The 27128-nt window shown below is 55.7% G+C and overlaps 2 protein-coding genes across 2 annotated transcripts in view; one reads left to right on the top strand and one right to left on the bottom strand.

Annotated features, from left to right (window-relative positions):
• The window catches only part of CDHR2 (cadherin related family member 2), a 25822-nt gene extending 2545 nt beyond the window's left edge, over positions 1-23277 (top strand). The window contains exons 3-31 of the mRNA XM_057728458.1: positions 1684-1823; positions 1935-1988; positions 3329-3418; positions 5238-5327; positions 5967-6092; positions 6169-6315; positions 6395-6470; positions 6573-6688; positions 6810-7043; positions 8016-8171; positions 8254-8415; positions 8741-8802; positions 9072-9315; positions 11791-12030; positions 13718-13787; positions 13919-14524; positions 15338-15409; positions 15848-15897; positions 17264-17415; positions 17563-17671; positions 17763-17851; positions 18298-18366; positions 18473-18550; positions 18645-18705; positions 18796-18920; positions 19456-19569; positions 19650-19730; positions 20093-20150; positions 22994-23277. Coding sequence (XP_057584441.1) covers positions 1684-1823; positions 1935-1988; positions 3329-3418; positions 5238-5327; positions 5967-6092; positions 6169-6315; positions 6395-6470; positions 6573-6688; positions 6810-7043; positions 8016-8171; positions 8254-8415; positions 8741-8802; positions 9072-9315; positions 11791-12030; positions 13718-13787; positions 13919-14524; positions 15338-15409; positions 15848-15897; positions 17264-17415; positions 17563-17671; positions 17763-17851; positions 18298-18366; positions 18473-18550; positions 18645-18705; positions 18796-18920; positions 19456-19569; positions 19650-19730; positions 20093-20150; positions 22994-23134 — 3812 coding nt within the window. The 3' untranslated portion in view covers positions 23135-23277. The remainder of the gene's footprint in view (positions 1-1683; positions 1824-1934; positions 1989-3328; positions 3419-5237; positions 5328-5966; positions 6093-6168; positions 6316-6394; positions 6471-6572; positions 6689-6809; positions 7044-8015; positions 8172-8253; positions 8416-8740; positions 8803-9071; positions 9316-11790; positions 12031-13717; positions 13788-13918; positions 14525-15337; positions 15410-15847; positions 15898-17263; positions 17416-17562; positions 17672-17762; positions 17852-18297; positions 18367-18472; positions 18551-18644; positions 18706-18795; positions 18921-19455; positions 19570-19649; positions 19731-20092; positions 20151-22993) is intronic.
• On the bottom strand, positions 23274-27128 carry GPRIN1 (G protein regulated inducer of neurite outgrowth 1). Its single transcript, XM_057728469.1, has one exon. The coding sequence runs from the start codon at positions 27115-27117 to the stop codon at positions 24259-24261; it is 2859 nt and encodes a 952-aa protein (XP_057584452.1). The 5' UTR covers positions 27118-27128; the 3' UTR covers positions 23274-24258.

The following is a 27128-nucleotide window of genomic DNA, read 5'->3' as shown; positions in this document are numbered from 1 at the left end:
TCTTACTGATTCATCTGTCACAATTAATTCTTTTTTGGACAGAGTTTTAAAAAAGCATTTCCTCCCTGATCCATCTTTCTGTGTCCATGGACACGTGTACAGAGAAGGATTTACACCCACCCACTCACCCCCCCCATATTTCCTTGGGTATAAAGGCCATATCAGTTTACACGTTGACATTTCTGAATCAGGGTGTGTCTTTTATTTGAGGTAGTCACTTAACACAGAGAGACTCCCCACTCCCACCCCAGCAGTCATTAAATTGATAGCGCGTCTCACAACAGAGGAAACATAATGGAGACACTAACGTCTCTCTAGCCCAGTGGTCTCCCTGGAGGAGGGGCCCTGGGTGGGAAGGGACCAAGCTTTCCAAAGAGTTTCTGGAGGAGCCAGGACTGTTTGGTCAAAGAAGAGCAGACTCCAGGTGTGCGCCCAGACTGTTCCTGAAGGGCTGTGGTGGGCAAGAGGGCGTGGGCTGATTCTCTTGAGACCCCCAGGCTGGGTCCCGGGCCCCACCGCCACGTCACTGTTCTGGCACTTTTGCTTTTGTGGGCCTCTCCCTTCAGAGAAATATATTAAAAATATACTTTAATATACTGCATTGGCATAAAGACAAATATCCTGAGGGCTAGATTATAATCATTTTTCCTTCTGATTTTTTTTACCATTAAAAAATGGGGTATAATTGACATACATTATATTAGTTTCAGGCGTACAACACAATGATTAATGTGTATATATTTCAAAATGATCACCACAATAAGTCTAATTAACATGTTACCACACATAGTTACTGATTTTTTTCCCCTGGGATGAGAACTTTTAAGACCTACTCTCTTAAGCAACTTTCAAATATGCAACACAGTATTATTAACTATAGTCACCATGCTGTACATTAGATCCCTGGGACTTATTTACTTTATAACTGGAACTTTGTAGCTTTTGACCCTCTTCGCCCATTTCGCAGGCCCCCCACCCCACCTCTGGCAACCACCAGTCTTCTCTGTATCTATGAGCTTGGTTTTTTTTTTTTAGATGTCACATATATGTGAGATCATACAGTATTTATCTTTCTCTGACTTATTTCTCTCAGCAGAATGCCCTCTAGGTCCATTCATGTTGTTGCAAATGGCAAGATTTCATTCTTTTTTTTATGGCTGAAAAGATTCCATTGTATATGTGTACCACATTTTTTTTTAATAAATTTATTTATTTATTTAATTTTTTTTTATTGGCTGCATTGGTCTTCATTGCTGCGCACGGGCTTTCTCTAGTTGTGGCGAATGGGGGCTACTCTTGGTGGTGGTGCGCAGGCTTCTCATTGCAGTGGCTCCTCTTGCTGCGGAGCACGGGCTCTAGTCATGCGGGCTTCAGTAGCTGTGGCACATGGTCTCAAGAGTTGTGGCTCACGGGCTTAGTTGCCCCGCGGCATGGGGGATCTACCCGGCCCAGGGCTCAAACCTGCATTGGCAGGTGGATTCTTAACCACTGCGCCACCAGGGAAGCCCTACCACAGCTTCTTTGTCCATTCATTCACTGATAGACGTTTAAGTCATTTCGATGTCTTGGCCCGTCTAATTTTAAAAGAGGTTAAACCTTCTTGTGGGCCTCGTGGGCAGCTTGGCCAGACCAGCATTGAACTAGGTGGCCATGGACCGTGGGCATTCCCTGTCCTGTCTCCAGGTGCAGAGGCCTTCTGGTTGGTAGCTCAGGACCAGGACCAGGACCCTCTGACCTATGGGATTAGTGGCTCCAATGCCTACTTCTTTAGTGTCACCCCAAATACTGGGGAAGTGAAGCTGGCCAACCTTCTGGACTATGAGGTAAAGGGAAGCAACCTGGGAAGGCCTCCTGAGGGGTTGGGGAGGCAGCGAGGGCCCTGGTGGGCACCCGAGCAGGGCTCACCTTGGTCCCCTTCTCTCTGCCCACTGCAGACACTCTACTGGTTCGCCATCGACATCTCTGTGAACGACGGTCACAACAACCCAGTGAGTCAGACGTGGGGAGGGAACGGTGGTCCAGGGGTCCGAGAGAGGGGACTGAGGGCCCACTGCTCACGGTGTCCCCCATCTCAAAGACGTAGAGCGAGCCCCAGCTGACAAAAAATGAATATTTATTTTTATCAAAATTATATTTGTCCATTTTTGTCCTACAATATTAACCAAGATTTTAGTATTTCTTATTAATTTATTTTAATTATATAAACATATGGTTTATCTTTAGTGTATCTATTTTGGATATCTATCATATATCATTACTTAATGTTATTAATTTATATTAATATATTAATTTTAAAAAGTGCCAAATACCTCCTTACCCTCTCTCCACTGAGGTCATCATTTTCAATGCCTTTGAATGGTGGGTTGGTCTCAATGTTTGTGTCTCTCAGTAGCACGCTTATGCAGCTGTGTCCTGTGTCTGTGAAAGTTGGGGGTTTTGTCTTTATAACCTATTCCTCAAGCCCCATCCATGAAAAAAATCATTTTAATGACTTGGATATTCATAAATACTTTCTTTCTGTAAACATTTAAAAAATGCCGATGAACCTCAAGTCCCCTTGGGCAGCCCGTCCCAGCCCACTCCCACCTGAAGAGTCCGCCATCACAGTGTTCTTTCCTATCCCTCGCTAAGCATTGACTTGCATATATGCATCCGCGAAAGAAAAATTGTAGTTTTTGGTGTGTTTTCTGAAATCCAAATGGGATCCTTCTGCATGTATGGTCTTGAACTGCCTTGTCCACTGGTGGTCCAGTGGTTAAGACTCTGTGCCTCCACTATAGGGGGGCCTAGGTTCAATCCCTGGTCGGGAAATTTGCATGCCGCGGGGTGCGACCAAAAAACAAAACAAAACAACAATCAGCTTTGTAGCCCCTTCTGTGTCTGCACACGAGTCTCTCCCGTTTCCTGTATGTCTATAGCCCAGTGTGGGGAAGTACCGTGGTGCTTAGCTGGTCTCCACAATAGTTAGGTTGTTCATAGCTTTACGTTATGGCTAACAAAGCTAAAAGTAACATTCTTATAATAGGACATTTTATATATTTTTTAATTACCTAATGATTTCCACAACATGCTCTCCAATGGTTCAGCAAACATGTGGAGAGAAAAATTAAATAAGGGGTAAATCTGGGTGAAGGTTATCAGGAGTTCTTGTACTGTACTTGCAACTTTTCTGGCGTTTGAAATGGTATCAAGCAAAAAGTCACCCCAGACACTGCCTGATTGTTCCCCTGAGAGGCTATGCCAATTTGCACTCCTGTCCAGATGCTTCGGACTTCGTTTTCTCAAGCTCCCATGTTTTCTGGGCTCACCTGGGCTTTCTCACTTGCAGGTGCACAAGGAAATGCAGGTGATCGTGGAGGACAGAAATGACAATGCACCCGTTTTCCAGAACACAGACTTTTCTACCAGCATCAGCGAGGTAACATCTGCCTTAATGGGGTGTGTGTGTAGGATGCAGGCATCCCATAAGTCTGCTTAGAGTGGGAAGGACCAAAGACAGCCAGCAGGGCATCCAAGATTGGGAAGAGCACCTCCTAGAAAGGGCAGCTGCAGGAAGCAAATTCAGGGGGTTGCATGTTACCCCATGTACAGTAGTTACAGCAACATTTTACACTCCATCAGACTGGATTGGAATTCTTATGACAGTCAGAGGTGGGGGGGGGGAGGAATTGATTTCCTCATATATCTGAAAAATTTAACAGTATATCTGACTTCAGGAATGGCTGGATCTAGGGACTCAAGCTATGTCATCAAGAAGAGATTTCTTTCCACCTCTCAGCTCTGCTTCTCTTGTAGCCTCCATCCTGGAGTGGGGGGAGCAGTTCTCCTTTATGGTGATGAAAGTGTCCCCTAGCAGCTCCAGGCTCACATCCCACCAGCTTTGCAATTGCAACACAGACTGTCTCTTTCTCAATGGTCCCAGCCAAACCACCAGGGCTGACTCTCATTGACCCATTTTGGGTCACATGCCCATCAGTTGAGGGGTATGGAATGCTCTGATTGTCAAGGTCTGTATCATGGGCCTTCCCCGCTAGCAAAGGGAGTAGGTGCACTTGAACTGCATGGGCAGGGAGGAGGTTTCCCAGTGGCCCCCGGGCAGTAAACACACCATCACTCCCGAATCTTCATTACCACGTGGCTTCAAATCCCTGAGAGGTGTGGGTCCCCCTCCCCCAGGCCAAACAGGAAGCTGATGAGGTTCAGATAACCCTTGGACAGGCTCTGACTGAGCGCCTACTGCCTGTCTGGCACTGTCCTTGGTGCTGAGGATATCAGGTGAAGACAGACTTGGTCGCCATCCTCAGTAGCTCACGTTGTAGTGAAGGGCACAGACAACAAAACAGTAAACAGACAGGATTGTTTCAGATGGCGTTGAGCTCTGTGTATAGCATAAAACATGACTGGGGAGGGGGGCTGCTTTAGGTTGAGCCAGTCAGGAAAGGCTTCTCTGGGTAGGGGACATCTGAGCAGAACTAAATGTCGAGGAGCCCGCATGGGCCACTCCAGGAAAAGGATATTCCAGGCAGGAACAGCAGCTGCAAAGGCTCTGAGGTGGGGATCAGCCTGGAGTGTCGTAGGCATGGCCAGGAAACTGGCGTGGATGGAGGGTAGAGGGTGAGGAGGAGGTGCGGTCAGAGAGGTGGGCAGTGGCCTGCCCCTGGAGGGCCTTGGAGGCATTCTGGACCGTATTCAGGGCGGAATGGAGGAACCACATGTGGGTTTTGAGCCCGAGAGTGAATGTGGTCTGGTTCAGGATTTTCAAAGATCTATTTGGCTACCATGTGGAAATAGTGAGGGTGTAGACAGGTCCTGGAGGCGAAAGCCTCCCAAAAGAACTTTCCAGCTTGCAGGGTGCTGTCTGGAACCTATTGCTGGAGGCTATAGAGAACCCACAGGGATGTTTAAGCAGGGGAGTGGCACAACCTGAGTTCTGGAATGATCACTCATGCTGGTCCTGAGGGGCTCTGCAAACCAGAAGCCTGCCCAGGTAGCGGGGAGGCTGTGTGGGAGAGGAGAAGGGGGAGCTCTGCTCCCTGCCTCCATCCAGATGCCCCCAGAGGCCCAGCCCAGGTGGGAAGGAAGGGGGACATCTGTAGAATGCTGGGTTTCAGGTTCTGGAGGGTCTATCATTATCCCCGTGGTCCAGTTGGGGGCACTGAAACTCTGGGAGGGGGCGCGATGTGCTCGAGCGTGGAGGAGACGGTTGGAGCTCAGAGGTGACAAAACCCTTGTTACAGACCCTGCCAGTTGGCTCCCTGGTGTTCTCTGTGCTGGCCACAGACAAAGACACGGGGTCCGGGGGCGCCGTGGTGTACTCCATAGAGAAGGTAAGTGTGTGCGGGTCCACATGGGAGTGTGGGCCCCACCTCTCCTCATAGCCACCAGGGGGCAGCATCTCCCACACAACCTGCAGGGACCTCGCAGACCAGGGGCTCTGCGATGGCCCAGCCCTGGTCCCCACGCCTTCCTCTGGTCCCCTATGGACCTCACTTGGCCCAGCTGCCTAAAGAGGGTGCCTGCTGCAGACCAGAGCCTCCTCCCCGCCCTCTCGCCTGGGGCACTGTCTGGGTCTTTGCCGGGTTCGCATCACACCATCTGGTGGCTGAGGCACTCCAGGCTTCAGAGAAGAGGAAGTCAAGGCTCAGGGAAGTCCAGGGTCTTGTCCAAAGTCACACAGACCATGGAGGGTGTGACCCCAGTTCTCATGAAGACACCTTTGCTAGCCACGGCCCCCGTCATCAAGTGCCCACTGTGTGCCTGGCACCTACCTTAGCTCACCTGATCTGGCTTTCCTCCCACTGAGGCAATATCAAGCCCACTTCCCAGAGGCGGAAACCGAGGCTCAGAGAGGTTATGTGACCTGGTGAGGTCGAGAGCAGAGCCGGGATTCAACCCCAGGGCTCTCAGAGCAGGTCCTGGGGGCAGGGCAGCCCCGGGGAGCCTGGCCTGACTGTGCTCTGCCTCAGGTCATCCCTGTCACGGACGGCAGCGAGTATCTCTTTGAGATCCTGCCCAATGGCTCCATCATCCTCAATGGCAGCCTCAGCTACAACAGCAAGAGTGCCTTCTATCAGCTGGAGCTGAAGGCCTGTGTGAGTGGGGGTGCATGCGGGGCCGGGGGCGTCGGGACCCGAGGCCCCAGGTTCACGGAGACCCGTCTCCCGGCAGGACTCAGGCGGCCCGTACAACAACAGCATCGTCGTCCAGTGCTCCTCGCCTGTCTTCGTGTCCATCTCTGTGATTGACCAGCCGGACCTGGACCCCCAGTTTGTCAGGGAGTTTTACTCGGCCTCTGTGGCTGAGGATGCATCCCAGGTGTGCCGGGGACCTGGCGGGTCTGGGTGGAGATGAGAGGTGGGGAAAGGGTCTGGCCACTGACTGTGCCTTCTTGCAGGGAACCTCGGTTCTGAAGGTGGAGGCCGTGGATGGCGACAGAGGCATCAATGACCCGGTGATCTACAGCATCTCCGGTGAGAATGGGGTGTCCCCAGGCTGGGGCTGGGGCAAGGGAAGGGGTGGTGGGGGCTCCGTCAGAGCCACTGGAAGCAGCTGCTCCTGCTGCCTCTTCCCAGACTCCACAAGGCCCGGCTGGTTTGACATTGGGCCGGACGGGGTGATCAGGGTCAACGGTTCCCTGGACAGAGAGCAGCTGCTGGAGGAGGATGAGGAGGTGCAGGTGCAGGTCACGGTGAGTGAGAGGGCCACTGCCCGCTTTGCACCCCCACCCTCTAAACTCTGACCTTTGATCTCAGCTCTCTCTGAATTCTGGCTCTCTGACCTCTGCCTTCTGGCCTCTGCTCTGCTCTCAGGCCACCGAGATGCACCCCAACATCTACGGGCAGGAGGCCAAGGTGAGCATATGGGTCACGCTGAGAGTGACAGACGTCAATGACCACAAACCTGAGTTTTACAACTGCAGCCTCCCGACCTGCACCTTCACCCCCGAAGAGGCTCAAGTCAACTTCACCGGCTATGTGGACGAGCACGCCTCCACACGCATCCCCATCGATGACCTCACCATGGTGGTCTACGACCCGGACAAGGCAAGGGCATCCAGACCAGGGGCGGCGTGGGTGGAAGTGATGGTGGGAGATCGCTTTGGAGGGGGGGAGTGGTGGGTGACCAGCAGAGGGAAGTACACGGTGCTCGATGGGGCAGTGGGGGGCAGCAGTGGTGCTGACCATGGGCGGTGGTGAAAATCGGAGTTGTTGGGTGACCTTTGGAACTGCTGAGTGATGTTGAGCTGATGGGTCGTCTCGTGTTCAGGGCGGTGCTGGGCGGTGGGGAACAGAAAGGCAGCGTCGAGTGGAGGTTGGTCCTGGGTGCTGGGTAATGTTGGGTGGGATGTAATTTTGGTGGGTGTTGAGTAGAAGTTGGTGCTGGGTGGATGGGGAAGTTGGGGGGTGCTGGGGTAGTGCTGGATCTTGGGGGAGGTGTTGAGCGCAGTGTGGTCCGAGTGGGTGTCAAGTTGGAGGGTCTTCTTAGGTGGAGGGAGATGTTGGATGGTGGGTGATGGGGCAGTACTGAGTGCTCAGTAACTATGGTGGTGTTCGGGAGTATTTGGGGATAATGAGTTGGTACAAAGTGTTGAGTGGAGGGTGATGTTGGGTGGTGGTGGATGGGTGGGTGTGTTGAGATGGTGGTTGGCCTTGAGCGGAAGGGGTGTGGAGCGGAGGGGTGTGGCGTGGAGGGGTGTGGCGTGGAGGGGTGTGGAGCAGAGGCGTATGGGTAAAGGGGCAACGTTGGACATCGATGGTGTTTCGTGTTGGTGTGGGTGGTGGAGGACGGGGCACGGTGGCTCGTACGGAAGACAGAGGGAGTGAGGGGTGTGTCCAGGCTCTGCAGCCCAAGCTGGGGCCCACAGTGCCTCAGGGAAGTCTTCTTCTGATGAGCCCACATTTACAGGGACTAGTGACCAGTCTACCCTCCTGGGGCCTGTGGCCAGGGATGGGGAGAAAGATGCAAGTGGGTACGTTGCAGGAGTGGGGTCCCTACTATACAGCCCACCTCTGCAGGGCAGCAACGGCACCTTCCTGCTGTCCCTGGAGGGCCCTGATGTCAAAGCCTTCAGCGTCTCCCCGCAGCGGGCGGCGGGTTCAGTGGACGTGCAGGTTCTGGTGAGAGCACCGTCGCTGGTGGACTACGAGATGCAGACGGTGATGCTGGTGCAGGTGAGGGGTGCTCTGGAGCACCAGGGAGAGCGGGCCATGGGTTGCTCCAGTCCCAACGCCCCTGCCTCTTCCTCTGTCTCAGGTCGTGGCCACTGACTCAGTCAGCGGAAACTCCTCCGTTGCCTTGGTGACCATCCATCTTAGAGACGTTAATGACCACAGGCCCACATTCCCCCGCGGCCTGTACAACCTCAGTGTCTTCGAGCACAGTGCAGTCGGCTATGTGGTCACCAACAGCATCCACGTGAGTGATGAGGACAGGGCTGGGCCGGGCTGGGGGAGATGCCGAGGTGGGCAGGCCTGGGGCTGCGGCCCTGCTGGAGTCTCTGTATCAGCTGATGTCATCGGGTCTTGGCACGTGCATGCACGTGCGCACGTGTGTGTGTGTGTGTGTGTGTGTGTGTGTGTGTGTGTGTGTGTGTGTGATGTCTGTGTGTCAGGGAGAGCGTGTGAGGGACTTCTCCCTTTGGGTCGGGAAGCAGGACAGCCCCGTCTTTATCAATTGCATAGTTGGCAGTGAGGGCCTGGCTTCTCCTCAGTGCCCCCTTACCTATCTCTCTGCCTCACAGGCCTCTGACCCAGACACAGGCGAAGGGGGCCACATCACCTACAGCCTGCTTTCCGGGAATGGGTAAGGGCTCCGGGTAGGAAGGGGGCAGGTGGGCGAGGGGGACCCAGTCGCTCCTCTCTGCCTCGCAGCAGAGTTAGAGGAACCAGATAAAATATAGGGCACCCAGTTACATTTCAAATTCAGATAAACAACAAATGGGTTTTTTTAGTCTAAGTAGGTTGCAAATATTCCATGGGACGTTCCTAAAATATTTTTCATTGTTTATCTGAAATTCAAATGGAAGTGGGCACCCTGTATCTTTATTCACTCCATCTGGTCACCTTGCACAGGGAGGACATCTTTGCGGTGGATCCAGACTCGGGGACAGTGACGGTGAGAAACAGTAAGCTGCTGGACCGCGAGAAGCAGGCCGTGTACTACCTCACGCTGCAGGCCACGGACGGCGGGAATCTGTCATCCTCCACCACGCTGCAGATCACCGTGCTGGACGTCAACGACAACAAGCCCGTGGTCAGTGGCTCCTACAACATCTTTGTCCAGGAGGAGGAGGGCAACGTCTCCGTGACCATCCAGGTGCGAGCCTGCCTGGAGCTGATGTGTGGGACAGGCTCAGGGCCCCAAGCCTGGCTCTGTAGCTATGCTGGCCCTGGGCTGGAATCTGGGCTCTGCTGTGTGGCCCTGAGAAAGTCACTCAGTCTCTCTGGGCCTCCGTTCCTTCTTTGGAAAATGAAGATAATCACTGTGCTTATTCCTAGGGTCATAACGGATGTAAAGTGCTCAGCACAAGGCCTAGCCCAGGGCAAGCCCTCAGAAACATGTTGCTCTTTTACATTCAGGCCCCTGCCTCAGTCCCCAAAGGATTTGAGGTAGCTTAGATTTAAAAGTATGATAAAAGAAATAAGGAAAAAGAGAAGATAAGGACGACCTTTTTTAAAGTGCACAAAGGTAGAGTTAAACCCGAAGCTGTACAATTGCTAGGAGTAGGCTGAATACTCAGTGTTGAGCTTCCTAATGGCCAAAGCAAAAATGGAAATGAGATCAGTGGTCAGGTTCACAGATTTTTTTTTTAATATTTATTTTATTATTTATTTATTTAATTATTTTTGGCTGTATTGGGTCTTTGCTGCTGGCGCAGGCTTTCTCTAGTTGTGGTGAGCAGGGTCTACTCTTCGTTGCAGTGCACGGGTTTCTCATTGCGGTGGCTTCCCTTGCTGTGGAGCACAGGATCTAAGCACATGGGCTTCAGTAGGTGTGGCACATGGACTCAATAGTTGTGGCTCACGGGCTCTAGAGCTCAGGCTCAGTAGTTGTGGTTCATGGGCTTAGTTGCGCCGAGGCATGTGGAATCTTCCCGGCCCAGGGATCGAACCCATGTCCCCTGATTTGGCAGGTGGATTCTTAACCACTGTGCCACCAGGGAAGCTCAGGTTCCCAGATTCTATGAGATAAAAACCCACTCTTGGCTCCAGAGGAACACTGGAGAGAAGCTTCTCCTCTGGTTCTGAGGCTTTCAGAAGCTTCTCCACTGAGTCATCTGTAAGGGGGTCTTGTGAGAACCAGAAAACCAAGTCCACAGAATGACAATCACATGGCCATGGAGCCCTCCCATCTTTCTGGGGCTTGTGGTTTCCAGAGGACACTCCCATCCCTGATCTCTTGAGAAACGTGTGAAGGAGATGCTCTAATGGTCCCCATTTCATGGAAGGAGAAAACTGAGGCTCAAAAAGGTTAAGTGACTTTTCTGTGGTTGTACAGCCAGCCAATGGCGGTGCTGAAACCTGGGCCTTTCCCCATGTACCTTGATGCTTTGCATCCTGGTTTGTGAGCTCTTCGGGGCAGGAGCATTTCAGATCTGCTGTCAGAACCGCAGTGCCCAGTGTGAGCCCTGAGAAGCACTTGGTGAATTAACCAGCCTGAGTTCAGAGTGCCAAAGAGTTTTCATTTCATAAACAAGATCCCAACAGACCTGAAACCAAAGAGCTGAAGGTGGCAGTGGGCAGGGAGGAGGCGAAAGAATTGGTTCCACATCAGACTAGCCCAGCTCTGGATTCAAAGCCGCATTTGCTGAGCAACTACTATACACGAGGCCCTTTGCTGGGCCCTGGGTCCTCCAAGATGAATCCACCATAATTCCTGACTCCAGGAAGGGTGGCAGACCATCACTCAAGGGTGTCACTGGCGCTGTGCTGAAGGTAGCACAGGGGTCATGGAGACCCAGGAAAGGCACCAACCTGACCTTGAGTGAAGCAGACAAGATGTAGAAGGCATTCACGTGCATTCTCAGAGGCCTGGTGGCAGAGAAGAGCTTCTTGTGCTCTCTGTGCTGGATCATCCCAAAGGCACACCAAGCATGTGTTCAGGACCCTGGCAGGACCAGAACACACACACACACACACACACACACACACATACACAAACACACGCGCACGCACACTCAGATTGGGTGAAGAATTTCAGCTATTTAAAAAATACATCACTGAAGTAGTCATCATGGGAAAATCAGAATCTTGTTGGACTTCATGCTTATTTATTTATTTATTTGGCTGTGCTGTGTGACTTGCAGGATCTCTGTTCCCCAACCAGGGAATGAACCCGGGCTACAGCAGTGAAAGCCCAGAATCCTAACCACCAAGCCACCAGGAGATTCCCCCACTCTTATTTTTGTTTGTTTGCAGATTTTAAATTTTGGCTATCTATATTATACTGCCCCTACACCTCCCTCTGAGCTAGAATATCAGCTCCTTAAGGGACCTGTCTTGATCACAGCTCTATTTCCAGTACCTAGAACAGGGCTGGGAGCATGGTAGGTAAACATCTGTGGAATGAATGAATGAGCTCAGTGTTTAAGACCTCAGAAGCTCTTGCAAGCTGTTGGTCCAGCCCTCTTAGATGGGAGACTGAGGCTGGGAGCTCGGGGAGCATCCCTCTGGCTTTAGGCCCAGTTACCGCCCTCGTAGGCCAGCACCGGAGGGGAGGCCAGGCTGCAGGGCAGGGGCTGGGGCCAGGGAACACTGATGGCTGACGACCCAACCCTGCTTACCTGCACAGGCTCACGACGATGACGAGCCGGGCACCAACAACAGCCTTCTGCACTTCAGCCTGCTGCCCAGTCCCTACAGCTACAACTTCTCTGTGGACCCCGACACAGGGATCCTCAGAAACCTGGGGCCCTTGGACCGAGAGGCCATCGACCCCACCCTGGGGGGCCGAATCGTGCTGACCGTGCGCGTGTCTGACTGTGGTGAGCCCGCCCTCTGGACTGAGGTCAATGTTACCATCACTGTGGAGGTAAGCCCCAGCTCAGCCAGGGACGGGGTCCAAGATGAGCCCTGTGTTGGGGGGCTCCTGAGCAGATGGCCAGCTCCCCCTCCTCCCAACTCAAGTCGCATTTCTGCCCTTTGCAGTGTGGTGGGTGAAAAATGAAGAGTTCTGGAGCCAAGCTGATGGGTTAGAATCCTGGCTTATTGGTTGTGTGGCCTTAGCCAATCACTCAATCTCCCTGTGTTCTCAAGTTCCTCATCTGTAAAATGGGGGTGAAAATAACATAAAATGAGTTCACAAATGGAAAGTGTTTCATAGAGTGCATGGCCCAGACAAGATACTCTGTGCATACCTGGTCCCGCAAGGGAGGGATGGTTAGCACCATTTTATTGACCAAGAGGTTGAGGCACACAGAGGTCCGGTTGCTTGCTTCGGGTCACAGAATGAGGTTTTGAATCCAGTCTGTCTGGTTCTAAGGCTGCCACCGGGTCACAGGCACCTCCACGCCACTCAGCAGTCCTGTTTCCCACGGGGTTGGGTTGTGCCTCTTTCCCACAAGGATCAGAATGAGACTTCAGGGAAAATAGAGAAATAGAAGCCAGACAAGGACTTGCCACTTGGGGTGGAAGTAGGCCACAAAGAAGGAAGAAAGCAAAATTGCATTTCCGGAGCAAACAGGGTCCTTTCTCACCCATGAGCCCTGTAAGTAGGGACGACGACCCCACTTTGCAGATGAAGACATCGAAGCCCGGAGAGGTCAAACTCACATGTGAGGAAGAGGTGGAGCCAGATTGAACTCAGAGCTGTGCTCTTAGCCCCTCCTGAGAGTCAGGACGACCTTGAGAATGTGGCTGGCCATGTGCACAGAGGCAGTAATGCCATCTCTGGGAAATCACCATCAGAAATGACATCTGGTTAAGGGGGAGAGGGCTCTGTTTTCAAAGATGTCTGTCCTACCATTATTTAGAAAAAGCTGAAAGCAAAAGTAGAGGACTGTGGGCCGCCCTGGGGAAGGACTGGGAAAGCCAAGGGTGCCCAGCACACACTAGCATCAGGGCAGGAAGTGCAGGCAGAGCCAGCCTGACGCTGTGACGACAGACAGGGGTGGTGCTCTGTCTGGGTGGGGTGACCAGGGCTGGAGAGGGAAGGCAAGAACAGAACACCACAGGTGTCTGAGGCCAGGACCAGGGCAAGCCCTGGCAGCTGGCCCCAGCCCAGCCCCACCTGAGCACAGAACAAGTGTCCTGGGGTCGACAGGACAGACAGGAGAAAGGAGGGGACCAGGGAAAGCGTGGGTGTTTGTGGGATCATGGTGGTATTGGGGCCAACACAGTAAATCCGAGAGATGGGGAGTCCAGCTGGGCCAGACAGGGACACAGATGGGGACTCAGGACCATCCTTCCCGAGAGCAGGGTCTAAGACAGCTCTGAGGGGTGGGCACGGAAACAGAGTGTACACCCAACTCCAGAGCCCCGCCACAGACCTCTGAGCCCCAGGGGTGGGGTCTGAGCTAGTTCTGTCCTCTTGAAGCCCCAGGGATGGGGTCTGGGCTAGTTCTGTCCATCATCTATGAAGTGAGCAGCGCTGTTGAGGAGACGTGGACAGAGAGTCTGGCCTCAGGCCAAGGGAAGTGTTGGCTTCTCAGACTGGCTCTGGGGAGGCTGAACCAGGGGGATCCTGAGTTCCCTGAGCTCAGAACCGCCTCTGTCTGCAGGACATCAATGATAACCTGCCCGTCTTCAACCAGTCCAGCTATTCCTTCTCGGTGAAGGAGAGAGACCCAGGTAAGTCCTCCCTGGGCCAGGCTACACGACCCCTTCGAGGGAGCCCTGAAGCCCCCAAAAGGGGGTGAGGACAGAGGATGCCCCCAGTGGCCAGGCCCAGGGACCCCTCTGCATCTGCCCCTCGTCTGCAGGCGTGCTGGTGGGGGTGCTGGAGGCCTGGGACGCAGACCAGACGGAAGCCAACAACCGCATCAGCTTCAGCCTATCAGGGAGCGGCGCCAACAATTTCATGCTCCGAGGCTCGGTGCTGGGGTCTGGGCGGGCGGCGGGCCGCCTCTGGCTGCCCTCAGATGTGAGCCTGGACTACGAGACACAGGACTCCTTCCGTCTGACAGGGAGTGCCGAGAACCCAGACCCCCAGGGGCGCGAGGCCACAGCTCAAGTCCTCGTGACGGTGGAGGACGTGAACGACGAGCCGCCCACCCTGGACCCAGCCTCGCTCCGGGGCATCCACGTGGCTGAGAATGGCTCGGCGCACGGCATCGTGGCTACGGTGGTGGCCCAGGACAGGGATACCGCGTCCAAGGTGGAGGTACAGCTCGTGAAGGTCGTCTGCACCAAGGCCGGGGTCGACGTGGGCGGCCTGTGCCACGGCTGGTTCTCTGTGCTGGCCGACGGCTCTGTGCTCGTCAATCAGAGTGAGGCCATTGACTATGAGACCTGTGACCTGGTCACGCTGGTCGTGCGGGCCTGCGACCTCACGACGGACCCCCGCTTCCAGGCCTACAGTGACAATGGTGAGGCCGCCTGGCCTGCAGGGCTGAGCAGGCGGCAACGTAGGGGCGGTGGGAAAGAACTGGAAGCTGCAGGGTCTGGGTTCCAGCCCTGGCTCCAGCCCTCACCAGCTGTGCCCCTGGGGAAGTCACAGCCCCTCCCCAAGCATCAGTCGCCCATCTGTCAAGTGGCGCTGGGTAGTAGGTTGGCCGTGAAGGGTAAATGAGAATGTGTCTGTAAAGCATTTAGTGGAGTGCTTGGCGCATCGTAAGCACTTAATTAATGCTATTATGTTGGGAGGCAGTGTAAAGGGAAGACTGCGCTTCAGAGCCAGGTATGCACGGCAGATCCCACTTCTGACACCAGGTAGGGACAACACTCACATTAACAGCTGGCATACATGAAATCCGCACTACAGCCAAGGGCTATGCCAGGTACCTTGTAAGCATTTCTTCATTTTACTCCCACACGATCCATGTGGTAGGGGATCTGTATCCAGTTTTATAGATGAGGAAACTGAGGCACAGAGTGGGCAGTTCAATATTCGAGGTTCCACAGCTAGCACGTGTCAGAATAATGTGTGGGACATACCTGGGCTGGGCTCAGTCCTGGCCCACTGCTCTTGCTGTGTGGCTTTGGACAAGTTGCTATCCTCTCTGAGGTCTGGGGAGGATGCTCCCTCCTACAAAGGCCAGAGGAGACTGAGTCAGGAGCAGGGGAGGGCACTGAGTATGGGTGACACATGGGAGGGAGGCTGCTGGGAGCGAGGCTGAGGACCAGGCTTTCTGGGTCAGGTCTTGGCTTAGAGACCAAGGCCAGCCAACATCTCCTCCCAGGAAGCCTCCCCATCACCATCGAGGATGTGAATGACAACGCACCCTACTTCCTGCCTGAGGATAAGACTTTTGGTAAGAAGCCAGCCCCTCCCTCCCCACCCACGGTGTACTCTGCCAGGACTACCTCTGGGCACCCCCCTAGATGCCCCTCAGACCCTAGGTGTGCCCTTAGAAAGGGAGGAAGGCCTCCAACCCTGCCTCTCCCTCAGGGTTTCAACAGGAGGGGAGACCTGAGTTTTCACCCCAGCTCTGTCCCAGCTCACAATGGACCCTGGGCCAGGCCCTCCTCCTCTGGGCCTCAGTTTCCCCATCTGCACAATGGGAGGTGGAGGACCTGCTAACTAATGGCTCAGGGGTACTCATAATGGGGGTCTCTGAGGTTAATGGGGGTGGTAGACAGGTTAAGGGCAGGTTTGGAGGGATGAGCCCTGAGCCAGGCTTGTGGTCGGTTCTTGGCCAAGCGGGCACTGGCCCTGACCCCCATTGACCTCTTCCTGTCTACACTTGCAGTGATCATCCCAGAACTTGTGATACCCAACCAGCAGGTAGCTTCTGTCCAGGTAAGTCCTTGGCTCCAGGCTTTGTCTGTCACATCAGCTCCAGGAGACACAGGGCCTAGGCCTTTAAGTCTTTCAGCTGCCCCCAAGTGTTTTAACACTAGAAAGAAAATTTATTGACTCCGACACACGAAAAGAAAACCCCAGAATGGAAATGAACACCTGCTTATGATGGTGATATGATGATATGATTAAACTCCATTAATTATAAAATGTAATATTCATAAAAATTTCATGACCATAAAAACCACTTGCAGTGGCTTTCTTACTGTACCCGAATTCTGGAGTATTACAGAGAAACCATAATAACTGTAAATTAAACAAGTCCCTCGCTTTAAATAATTTCCAGAGCAGAATCGTAAAAGTACTTTCAATTTTTATGGCATGGGATGTGTTTATTAGAGGGGCAGCTATGCCATGATGAGGGGTAAGGCCTCGCCTACAGCCCTGGGGCTGGGGCCTGGCTGGGCCTCTTACTGAGCTGGGGAGCTGCTATGCCTTTCTGGAACTTGCTTTCCCCCCTGGACCAGAAGCTGTCAGTTCTTGGCGGTAACTCCCTAGGGTTAAGAGGCGGATTATATGCGGGCGCCACTCCCTGTGCCGTGGGAAGGGCGCAGGTGTGGGGATGCATGGGCCTGGCCCTCCCCACTCAGAGCCAAGGCTACCCTTGGGCTAGACGGGATCTTTCTCAGAACCCCAGTGTCCTCCCATAAAAGGGGGATAGTAATTCTCCCTCTCTAGGTTCTTGCTAGGCTTAAACAGTCAGTTTTTCAATCTTCAGCCAACTGCAATCCAACATCATGAGTCTGGCCACAGCTTTGAACAATTTTCTTTAAATTGACTCCTTTTTGAAACGTAAACACCACCTTTGGTCTCATCCTGAACGGTGGCGTCAGTGGACTCACAGCTCTGTGTGTTGGTTACATTCTTCCCTAAAGTGAATTAAAATGGTTGTACCCTCCACCCCACCCCCATCATTCCATGGTCCACTAGGGGAACCTGTACTCCTGTTAGCAGGCACTGGAAGGAGGGATCTAAGGGAAGGTGCCTGGCACACAGTAGGTGCTCAGGAAATCGGAGAGTCCCTGTGCTTGTGTGTGTGTGTGTGTGTGTGTGTGTGTGGTAGTGGAGGGGTGGGGAGCAGGGTGGGATTTCCACACAGCAGGGACTTTGGGCAGTGACCTGTTGAATTGGCGGGCCAGAGGCAGGGACTTGACAAACACTGTTTAAAGCATTTGGTCAGTGGCCTGGGGAAGGCCGATAGAGGTCGTGGGGACCAGCCTCCCAGGCCACCCTGGCCGGGGTGCTGGGGGTGGAGGGGTGCCTGGCCTGGCCCAGCCCCGCAGACATTGTTCACTCTTGCTCCCAGGCCAGAGACAATGACTCAGGGAACAATGGGGCCATCCTGTTCTCCATCCTCCAAGTGGATTTCGTCGCTAAGGATGGGGCCGTGGTCCCTTTCCAGGGCTTCTTCCGGGTCTCCACTTCCTCGGAGGACAGCGTGTTCATTGGCAACATTGAGTAACTGCGGGAAGCCCCGGATGGGGTGGGTGGAGCCAAGCGGGCCTCAAGGCAGTGAGTTCCCCATCCTGGGAGGTGTACGAGGGGATTCCAAGAGGACTCCAGCTTGGGTTTCGAGACTGAGCTGTGCCCTTCTACCTTCCACAGGCTGGTGACCAGCCTCGATTCCACTCTCCAAGGCACTTACCAAGTGACAGTCAGGGCCCAGGACAGGCCTTCTGAGGGTCCTGCCCAGGAAGCCAAAATCACCCTAAATGTGAGTGTCAGGTTCTGCCTCCAGTTCCCAGTGCCCTCTGCCAACCCCTGGGTCCCTTGTGCCTCATCTTCCCCATGCCCTCCTCCTGTAGCTCTTCACTGTGGACCAGAGTTACCGTGTGAGCCTGCAGTTCTCCATGAGCAAGGAGGAGGTGGGCGCCAACGTGGAAGAGATTAAGGCGTAGGTCTGGGGAGCCAGGGAGGTGCCTGTGGGGAAGAACAGGGCCTGGGGAGGAACAGGACCTGACAGAAACCTGGATGGAATATCTCTCAACCCTGTTCCTGACCCACACTTGACCTTGTCCTTGTCTTTGACCCTATACCTGTACCTGCACTTCCTTTCTGCATGTCCTCAGAAGCCTATAGTTGGCTGGCCTATAGGGCTACCATGTCCAGTTGCAAAGGCTGTGCATTGCACAAGGGCACTCTGCTTGCTAAACTATAAACCCAGTCCTAGAGGAAGGGGCTTTCTTGTCTAATTTGCACACAGTGCTACTTGCTTAGCCAATGGAGCTGGCCAGAGGAGGTGCCCCTCCCACAATCCCTAATTCCACTGGCAGAGCCCTGGCCACAGGCCTGAGCTCAGGCCCCTATCCCAGCCCTCCATGACACCTGCCCCCTTTGCAGGGTGCTTGCCCAGGCGACCAGGACTACTGTCTACATTGTGAACATTCAGGACATAGACTCCACAGCACGGTGAGTGCCCGCAGTACCAGTGGTTGGGTGAGGAAGAGAGGGACAGCAGCAGGAGGGGCCCGCCGGGTGCTTCTGGGCTGCTGGCTTCACCTCTGCCCCCTTCCAGGGCCCGAGGCCGTTCCTACCTTGATGCCTACTTTGTCTTCTCCAATGGGTCAGCCTTGACCCTTGACCAGCTGAGTCTGTGAGTGGGGCTGCCCTTGGGGTGGGCAGGAGGATGAGTGGGAAGCCTGGGGGATGCCAACGTCCCTGGGGCCTGAGCGGGGCTCTGTGGCCAGGATGATCCGGAAGGACGAGGACTCCCTGAGGCAGCTGCTGCAGCTGGGGCTGGTGGTGCTGGTGAGTGCTGCTGGGGTGGAGGTAACAGGGGAGTGGGGAGGGACGGTGTTGACCCCACAGCCTCCCCCCATTACACTCCTTTTACTCCAGGGCTCCCAGGAGAGCCAGCAGTCTGAGTTGTCGGACACGCTCCGTAACGCCGTCATAGGGTTGGGAGTGGCTTTGCTGCTTGTCATCGTGGTCATGGCCATGGTCATCGTGTGTACGCAGAAGAGGTGCTGCTCCCATCACCCCCGTGTCTCCAACCTCACTTCCCAAGATATCTGGTGGGGAGTAGAAAGACCTGGGGTGCAGGTGTCAGGTACATCTGTATTCAATCCCCAGTGACCTGTTACGACCTCTTGGGTAGGTCATCTCCCCCTCCCCAAGCCTCAGTGTCCTCATTTGCAGAACGGGCATGACACCAGATTCCTCAAAGCACTCAGGGGAGCCACGTGCATCTCCTACTGAGCAAGACGTCTGGCACGTTCTACGCATCTAATAAATGCGGCTGCTTTTTCCCTTTCCGACACATATGGAGTCTGTAGCCACACCTGGGTTTGATTCTAGGCTTTGCCACTGGCCAGCTGTGTGGTCTTCAGCAGATCATTTCCCTTCTCTGGTTCTTCCGTGTACCCTCTGTAAGATGGAGCTTACACTCCCACCTGCCAGTGTTGGTGTGAAGTCACACACTCAGGGCCTGCCCTGGGCACACAGTAGGTGTGCAGGGAAAGTCGTGACCTCCTCCCCTCTGCCCCGGGTTCCACGCAGCTACCACCGGAAGCTCCGGGCTATGAAGGCTGCCAAGGAGGCCCGGAAGACAGCAGCGGGGGTGTTGCCCGCAGTCTCCGCCATCCCTGGGACTAACGTGTACAACACTGAGCGGTAGGCGGAGGTCAGAGGGTGGGTAAGAGGCCCCATGGGCTGGTTGAGGCCCATGGTCACTTGCCTGGCCTTCTTTTCAGTGCTAATCCCATGCTGAACCTCCCCACCAAGGACCTGGGCTTTGAGTCCCAATCTTCCTCCAGTGACTTGGACCATGTCAGGTGAGCAGTGCCCCTCCCAGCCAGGCTGGTTGGTGGTGGTAGTCATGGTGGTGTTCGTGGTGATGGTGACAGTGATGGTGGTGGTGGTGGTAGTGGAGGTTGTGATGATGATGGTGGTGGTGGTGGTGTTAGTGGTGATGGTGACGGTGATGGTGGTGGTGGTGGTGGTGATGGTGGTGGTGGTGGTGGTGTTAGTGGTGATGGTGACAGTGATGGTGATGGTGGTGGTGGTGGTGGTGGTGGTCATGGTGGTGGTGATGGTGGTGATGGTGGTAGTGGAGGTTGTGATGGTGGTGGTTGTTGGCCAGAGACAGGGAGGACTGGGCCTGCCAACTATCTGATCTCCATTTTCTCCCCTACAGCCTCAATTCGCTGGATGACAACTCTGTGGATCTGGAAAATGGCAGGCAGGAAATCAAGGCAAGATGGGGGATGAGTTGGTGCCTGGGGCTTCTGACTTGGGGCTCTTCTCTGAAGAGGTGGGGTTCAGGGCAGAGCCCTAGGGACCTGCTGCTGACATGGGTGTGTCTCTGCACCTGGCCCTGTGAAGCCCCGCGGCTTCGGAATGGGACCCCATCCTTGCTCCTCTACTCATTCGCTGTGACCCTGGGTGGGTGGATTCTTCCCTCTGGTCCTCAGCTTTCTCATCTATAAATGGGGATCAGAACACCAAATATGCAGGACTGTTGTGAGGATGAAATAAGAGTGGGTATAAAACCCCTCTGGCACAAAGCAAGTGCTCAGGAATCTGGTTCCCGCCCTTTATATCCTTTATATAAAAGCTGGTGGGGCAGGGGGAGAAGATTCAGAAAGAACATCGTCTAGCCAAGGAGCAAAGGTAGCTCAGATGACCAGCAGTGCCGTCATTTGTTTCATAGGTTCGTTGGTTGGGTTAGATCGAGCATTTGCACAGCCTGGGCTGCTGACTGGAATCACGTGGGGAGCTCTTTAGGCATGAGGCTGCCAGGTCACAGCTCAGAGATTCTGATCAGGTGGCTGGGGTAGGCCTGGGAAGGTATTGCTAAAGCTCCCGGGGTTCTAATATGTGGGCCGGCGTGAGACTCACGAAAGTAGGAGAGTCAATCCGAGGGCTGGGTCGCCAGCACCAAAGGAACTACCTTCTCCTTCCCGCTTTGATGTTTTAAAAAAATATTTATTTATTTACTTGGGTGCGCTGGGTCTTGGTTGCGCTGGGTCTTGGTTGCGCTGGGTCTTAGTTGTGGCAGGCAGGCTCCTTCATTGCAGCATGCAAACTCAGTTGCTGCATGCATGTAGGATCTAGTTCCCTGACCAGGGATCAAACCCGGACTCCCTGCATTGGGAGCGCCTCCAGAGTCTTAACCACGGAGCCATCAGGGACGTGCCCTCCTTCCCACTTTGAAAGCCACCACTGGAGTAGAAGCTCCAAGGACTACGGTGGTTCTGTGTGTGTGTGTGTGTGTGTGTGAGTAGGAGTGGGTATCCACCCACCATTCACCTTATCCCCCCAAGTTTGGGTCCTGCCCTAAGCCGGGCCCTGCCCTCCCAGGGGTCCTTAGCCATCCCTCATGCTTCAGGACTTATTTCCCTTGAGGACTCCTTACTTGGAAAGAGTTGGTCAACCAAAGCCTCTCACAGGTGTTCAAATATCAGAATGCTGCCCGGGGACCTGGCTGTACCATGAAGGCCTCCAAATGGACCCCCAAGGATGGGGGTCATGGACCGTGGTCCAGGCTGCCAGGCAGCGCTGGAGGCCTCTGGGTGGACGGCTCACCTCTGGTTCAAGATGGTTTGGGGCAAAAACCCCAGTGAACGTATCTGGGGGGAACGGAGGCAGAAGGGAACAGTCTTGTGGGCTGGAGCTTGTGACCCAGCAGGTAGCCCCTGGCGGAGGCCAAGCCTGACCCCCAGAGGGGAGTGGAGTCGGAGGTCCCAGCAGTGGGGCTGGACCTGTGGGCTGGGGAGGGTCAGGGAGCCCTGAGAGACCCTGGAGAGGGAGTGGGGCCAGGGCACTGAGCATCTTCAAAGCAGAGAAACAGCCAATCCTGCAATGGCAGGGGGTTGTTCGGTTTCTGAGAAGGTGCCCAAGGCTCTGCCCCATCTCCTGCAGCGGTAGGTGGGCCTTGGGGTCTCTGGGTGGGGAACGAAGGTGGGGCCTTCTTCCACAGATCCCTTGGTGCCCTGACTCACGTAAGACTTCCGTACATGTTTGTGTGGAAGGTCTGAGAGACCTGAGGAGTCATCCAGTCCAACCTTTCCAAGCAACCAAGGCCAGGGAGGGGTGCTGAACTGCCCAAGGTCAGAAAGCTTGCAAGGCCAGGGCAGCCCAGAACCCAGGTCTCCTGTCTCCCGGGCCAGGCCACACTTCCTGGGCCATACTGTGCCAACTGCTCCCACTGGGGATGTGTGTGGAGGGTTCTGGGAAGTTCGGGCATAATGTTTGGTCCCTCCTGGGGCCCTTCAGATGTTCCCCTGTTTACCAGGGACCAGAATAGCCCCAGTCTGGAAAAAGCCCTGAGTGTGCCCTGGGCAGGGTGGAGGTGGCGGGCTCTGTCCCTGCAGGTGTCTGCCTGGTGGAGTAGCTGAGCCTGGGGGCCTGCTGGTCCACGGGAGAGATTCTTGTGAGGGTGCAGGTGTGTGACATGTCACATGGGGAGGGGGAGGGGCAAAGGCAGGAGATGAGCCAGTGTGTGCCACGATGGCCTGCAGGCGGGACCCTGGGTGTGACATATCCCTCTGGGGTGGCAGAAGGACCTGCCAAATTCCACCAGGAGCAGCGCTGAGCCATGGACAAGCCAGCAAGAGCAGTGGTCCAAACCCTGCTCTGCCCCTTCCTGGCCAGAGAGCCCTCTGAGCCTCAGTTTCCACATCTGCAAAGTGGGGGACATGGTCCCTCCCTCAGGGGGTCCTGTGAGCACCCAGGTAATGGCTGGTTGCGCTCAGCACGGGGCCTGCCATGAGGTACAGGTGGCAGGAGTTGTGCTGGACTGGCTCCCTGGCACAGGACACAGGACCCGGCATTATTCAGGACTGGGCAGAACACCAAAATGCCGCCATGTCCGTGGGTGGGCAAAGGCCAGAGTAGACACCTCAGGTCCAGCCCTTCACCTGAGCCTGTCTGCACCACCAGAAGCCACGGCCACCTGTGGAACAGACTCAGGAAACTGAGGCCCCAGGCAAGGAGCCATCTGGTCGTGGGCTTGAAGGCCTACCCACTCTGCTAAAGACTGGGGAGATCACCCCACCTTGGCCCTGGCCTCACACCTCCCCTCCCCTTCCCACAGAAGGAGTCCCTGCACAGTCCGATGGGGCCGGATCCAGAGCCCTTGAACCAAGTGCTGTCAGGATGGGAGGTGGGCACACGTGGACAGCAGAAGGAGGAGCTGGCCTTCACCAACACTGGCCTGGATACCACCGACCTGTGATGGAGGGCCCTGCCATAGGACCCTGGCCACAGAGCCCCACCTGGGCCCCTGCTCTTCTGGTCCACCCCGGAAGAGGTCTCGTTACCCCCAAATTATACCTACCCCTCCCTGAACATAATAAGATGTCATGTTCCGTCTCCATCTGCTTGTAGCCAATCACAGCTGACAAGAGTTGGGGGAGTATTTTATTACCAATGTATACATTGTGACAGTTTGTAGCCAAAAACTGCGGCTGGAGGGGTGGGGACACAGGTACTGAGTGGTCACAAGGGACTTGTGGGGCTCATAGACCTGGGGGATGAGGAGCTGGAGAGGGTGGTCTTTCAGGGACTACTGTCATTTTAGAATGAGCTCTCTGTCTGCCCCCAGTACCCAAGACCAGCTGTCACCTAGGCTGTCTGTGAGCCTGTGATCCCCAGGCCTGTCTGAGCCCTCTCGCCTTTCTGTGACTCTTTCAGCTGCACCCCCAGGGCACTCCTGCAGCTGCATTTGGCCTGTCTGGGAATTGTGAGCCAGTGTCCAGTAGGGTGGGGGTGGGGTGGTTGGGGAATGGGCCGGGTGAGGGGAGGCAGGAACTGGGGACAACTACCAGCATGCAAGAGATGCCCAGGCCATGGGGCCAGCCCGCTGCGTGGACACGTACTCGCATACACCGGGGGCCTTGCACATCGGGGGTCTCATGTCAATCCTCGCACACTCGGGGCTTTTGTACACAGTCTCTCCCGTTCTGGGGACCTGGCCGCTGCTGGAGACCGCAGCGCACCGTCTGCACATCTCAGGAGCGTGCCTCAGCTCTCAGGGCTGAGGGTGTGGGTGCTGAGCGGGTCCCCAGAGGTCGCCCAGTGCGACGGGGAGGGGATGGAGCTTAGGGCTGTGAGGGGACATCGGGGTGTCAGGGCTGGATTCGTGAGCTCATGGCCACGAGGGAACGAGGGAACGAGGGAGCTGGGCGTTCGTTTGTGTGTTTAGGAGGGGAGGGGGCTGGGAAGACGGGATGAGAAGACCCTAGAGGCTGCCCGCTCCTCGGAGGCCTGTCGCGCGTCGAGGGGATCCCTTCTAGGGGTCTGGGGTCAAGAAGGGAGCCTGAGAAGGTTGGAAACCCGGGCGTACAAAAGCGGAGCCGATCACTCGGCCGTGGGTCCGGCGCGCGAGCAGCACCGCGGCCGGCGTACGCTCTGCAGCAGCGCGCGGAAGAGGCCGGGCGGGCGCTTGGCCGCGCCCTCGGGGGGCGCGGTGCGCACGGAGCCCGCACGGCCTGGGCCTGGGCCTGGGCCCGGGCCCGGGCCTGGGCGCGCGGCGGGCGGCGGCGCGGGCGCCCCTTGGCGGCCGTGCTCCTCGATCTGTCGCTCCAGATGCTTCTGGATGGCCATGCCCAGCACCTCCACCTCCATGGCGGCGCCGTACACCTCCCACGTCATGCCCTTTTCGTCCCAGCTCACGTCGCGCACCGGCTCGGCGGCCTCGGGGGGCGCCACGGCGGCCGCCAGGGCGGAGCCCGGCCGCACCCGCACTTCGGGGAAGGCGGGCGGCGCGGCGGCCTGCGGCGTCATGGGCCCGGTGGCCACGGAGCGCGTCTCGGCGGCGCCCAGCGACACCTGCAGGCCCGCGTCCCGGCGAGAGGGCGGCCTGGGCGCGGGGCTGGGCGCGCGCGGCGCCGCCTGGAAGCTGAAGGCCGGGCCCCCCGCGCTGTCTTGCGGAGACATGGGGCTCACGGCCACCGACACGCAGGCCTGCGAGCCCGCCTGCGTGCCCGCGTCCTCGCGTGGCGGCGGGGCGCTCGCCTCCCACGACGGCGCCTTGGTGAAGTTGTCGCGAGTCCGCGGCCCCGGCGGCGGCGCGGCGGCCTCCAGGCCCGGGCTTCTCTCGGCCCTAGCGGCCGCCGGCTCCTTCTGGCCACGGCTGCAGGCCTCGGAGCTGGGCAGTGGCGCTGGCTCCGCGGGAGAAGGAGCAGAGCCGCAGGGTTTGCCATCTGCCTGCCTGGAAGAGGAGGCCTCCGCCTTCTGCAGAGTCAGATGGGCCCCCTTCTCCGAGGGCGGGGGCTCCCCTTTTCTTGGAGCCGCAGAGTCAGGCTTCCCCAGGGCTGCAGGCTGCACCTTCCCAGAGGCAATAGCGCCTGCTTTTCCTGAGGATCCAGGACTCCCGTTCTCCGACGTCAGCGGCTTCTCCTTCTGCAAAGATTTAGCCTCTGCTTTTCCTGATGAGGCAGTGCCCTCCTGCCCAGGGGGCTTTGTTTCTGCTTTGCCCTCAGACTTGCCTTCTGCTTTCCCTGAGGCGCCGGGATCCACTTTCGTGGAGTTCATAGGATTGTCCTTCTCTAGAGGCAGAGGACCCACCTTTCCCTCTGGGACAGAGTCTGCTTTTTCCAAGGATGCCTGGACTGTTTTTCCTATGTTTGTGGGGGCCACCTTTCTTGCAGACTCGGCATCCATGTCTCCAGGGGGAACAGTTTCTGCCTTTTCCTTGCTTACAGGGTCCGCTTTACCCAGGGTGGGGGGATCAGCCTTCCCTGAGGCCGTGAGAACCTTCCCAGGGGCCACAGGACCTGACTTCTCCAAAGACAGTGGATCTGCTTCTTCTCCAGTCCCTGCCTCAGCTTTTACAGAGGATGGGGGACCCGCTGGGCCTGAGGACACAGGGTCTATCTTTCCTGATGATTCAGGATTCACTTTTCCAGAAGATAATGTTTTTGTATTTCCCACAGAAATGGGATCCCCCTTTCTGGAGGACACTGGGTCCTCCTTTCTTAAGGACGCAGTTTCTGTCTTTCCCACAAATGTCAGTTCTGCCTGCCCAGGAGACAACGGCTCTGGCTTTCCTGAGGACACAGGATCCATTTTGCCCAAAGAAACTGGACCAGTCTTGCCTGAAGACACAGGGTCCATATTTTTCAAAGATGTGGGATCCATCTTTCCTGAAAACGTGGGATCCACGGGTCCAGGAGACATGGTTTTTGTCATTCTCGTAGATGTGGACTCTTGCTTTCCTGAGGAGGCAGCATCCATCTTTCCCAGGGACTGAGGGTCCTCTTTTGTGGAGGACACAGTTTCTGCATTTACCACAGATGCAGGATCTGTCATCCCCAAGGGAGAGGGGTCCACCCTTCCTGATGACCCCAGAGCCACGGTTCCCGGGGATACAGGCTTGATTTTGCCTGATGACCCTAGAGTCAGTATTCCCAAGGCCCCAGGCTCTGTCTTTCCTACAGATGCAGAATCCATGTTTTCCAAGGATATGGGATCCACCTTTTCTGAGAGCTCAGGATCTCTCTTTCCCAAGGAGACAAGATCTGTCTTTCCCGCAGATGCAGGACCCACCTCTTCTGAGGACACCTGAAGGTCTTTTCCGGAATACCTGGGCTCCTCCTTTCTTGGGAATGCAGGATCCACTTTGCCCAAGGATATGGAATCCTCCTTCCTTGGGGACATTGTATCCATCTTGCTGGAGCACTCAGGATCTACCTTTCCCAAGGATCCAGGATCCTCCCTTCCTGGGGTCACAGGATCCATCCTTCCAGAAGCCACAGGATCCCCTTTCCCCAAGATTGCAGGCTCTGTCTTTCCTGTAAACATGGGATCTGCCTTCCTCAAGGAACTAGCATCTTCCTTTCCTATGGAAATGGAATCTGCCTGCTTTGAAGACTTGGAATCCATCTTCTCTAAGAACATAGAATTTCTGTTCTCCAAGGATGAAGGATCAGTTTTCACTGAGGACACAGGCTCCGGCTTCCTAGAGAAGGTGGTTTCTGGTGTCCCTGAGATCAAGGCTCCATGTGTCCCTAATGTCTCCTTGGTGGCTGCCTCCTGGGGAGGGATGAAGGTCAGGGAGGGGCAGGCCACACTCCCACCAGGGCCCTCAGAGCAGGACGCCCCTTCCCCAGCCCCACTGGGGCTGCTGTGTCTAGAGTCCATGCCTGGGCTTTGGGCAGGGCTGTGCCTTGGGGGTGCAGGGCTGGCCTTTTGCTGTGAGGGACAGCAGTCCCTCATGGCCGGGCTCC

The sequence above is a fragment of the Hippopotamus amphibius genome, chromosome 1 (assembly GCF_030028045.1).
Source record: "Hippopotamus amphibius kiboko isolate mHipAmp2 chromosome 1, mHipAmp2.hap2, whole genome shotgun sequence".
Classification (NCBI taxonomy): Eukaryota; Metazoa; Chordata; class Mammalia; order Artiodactyla; family Hippopotamidae; genus Hippopotamus; species Hippopotamus amphibius.
This window is presented reverse-complemented; position numbering and strand designations above follow the sequence as displayed.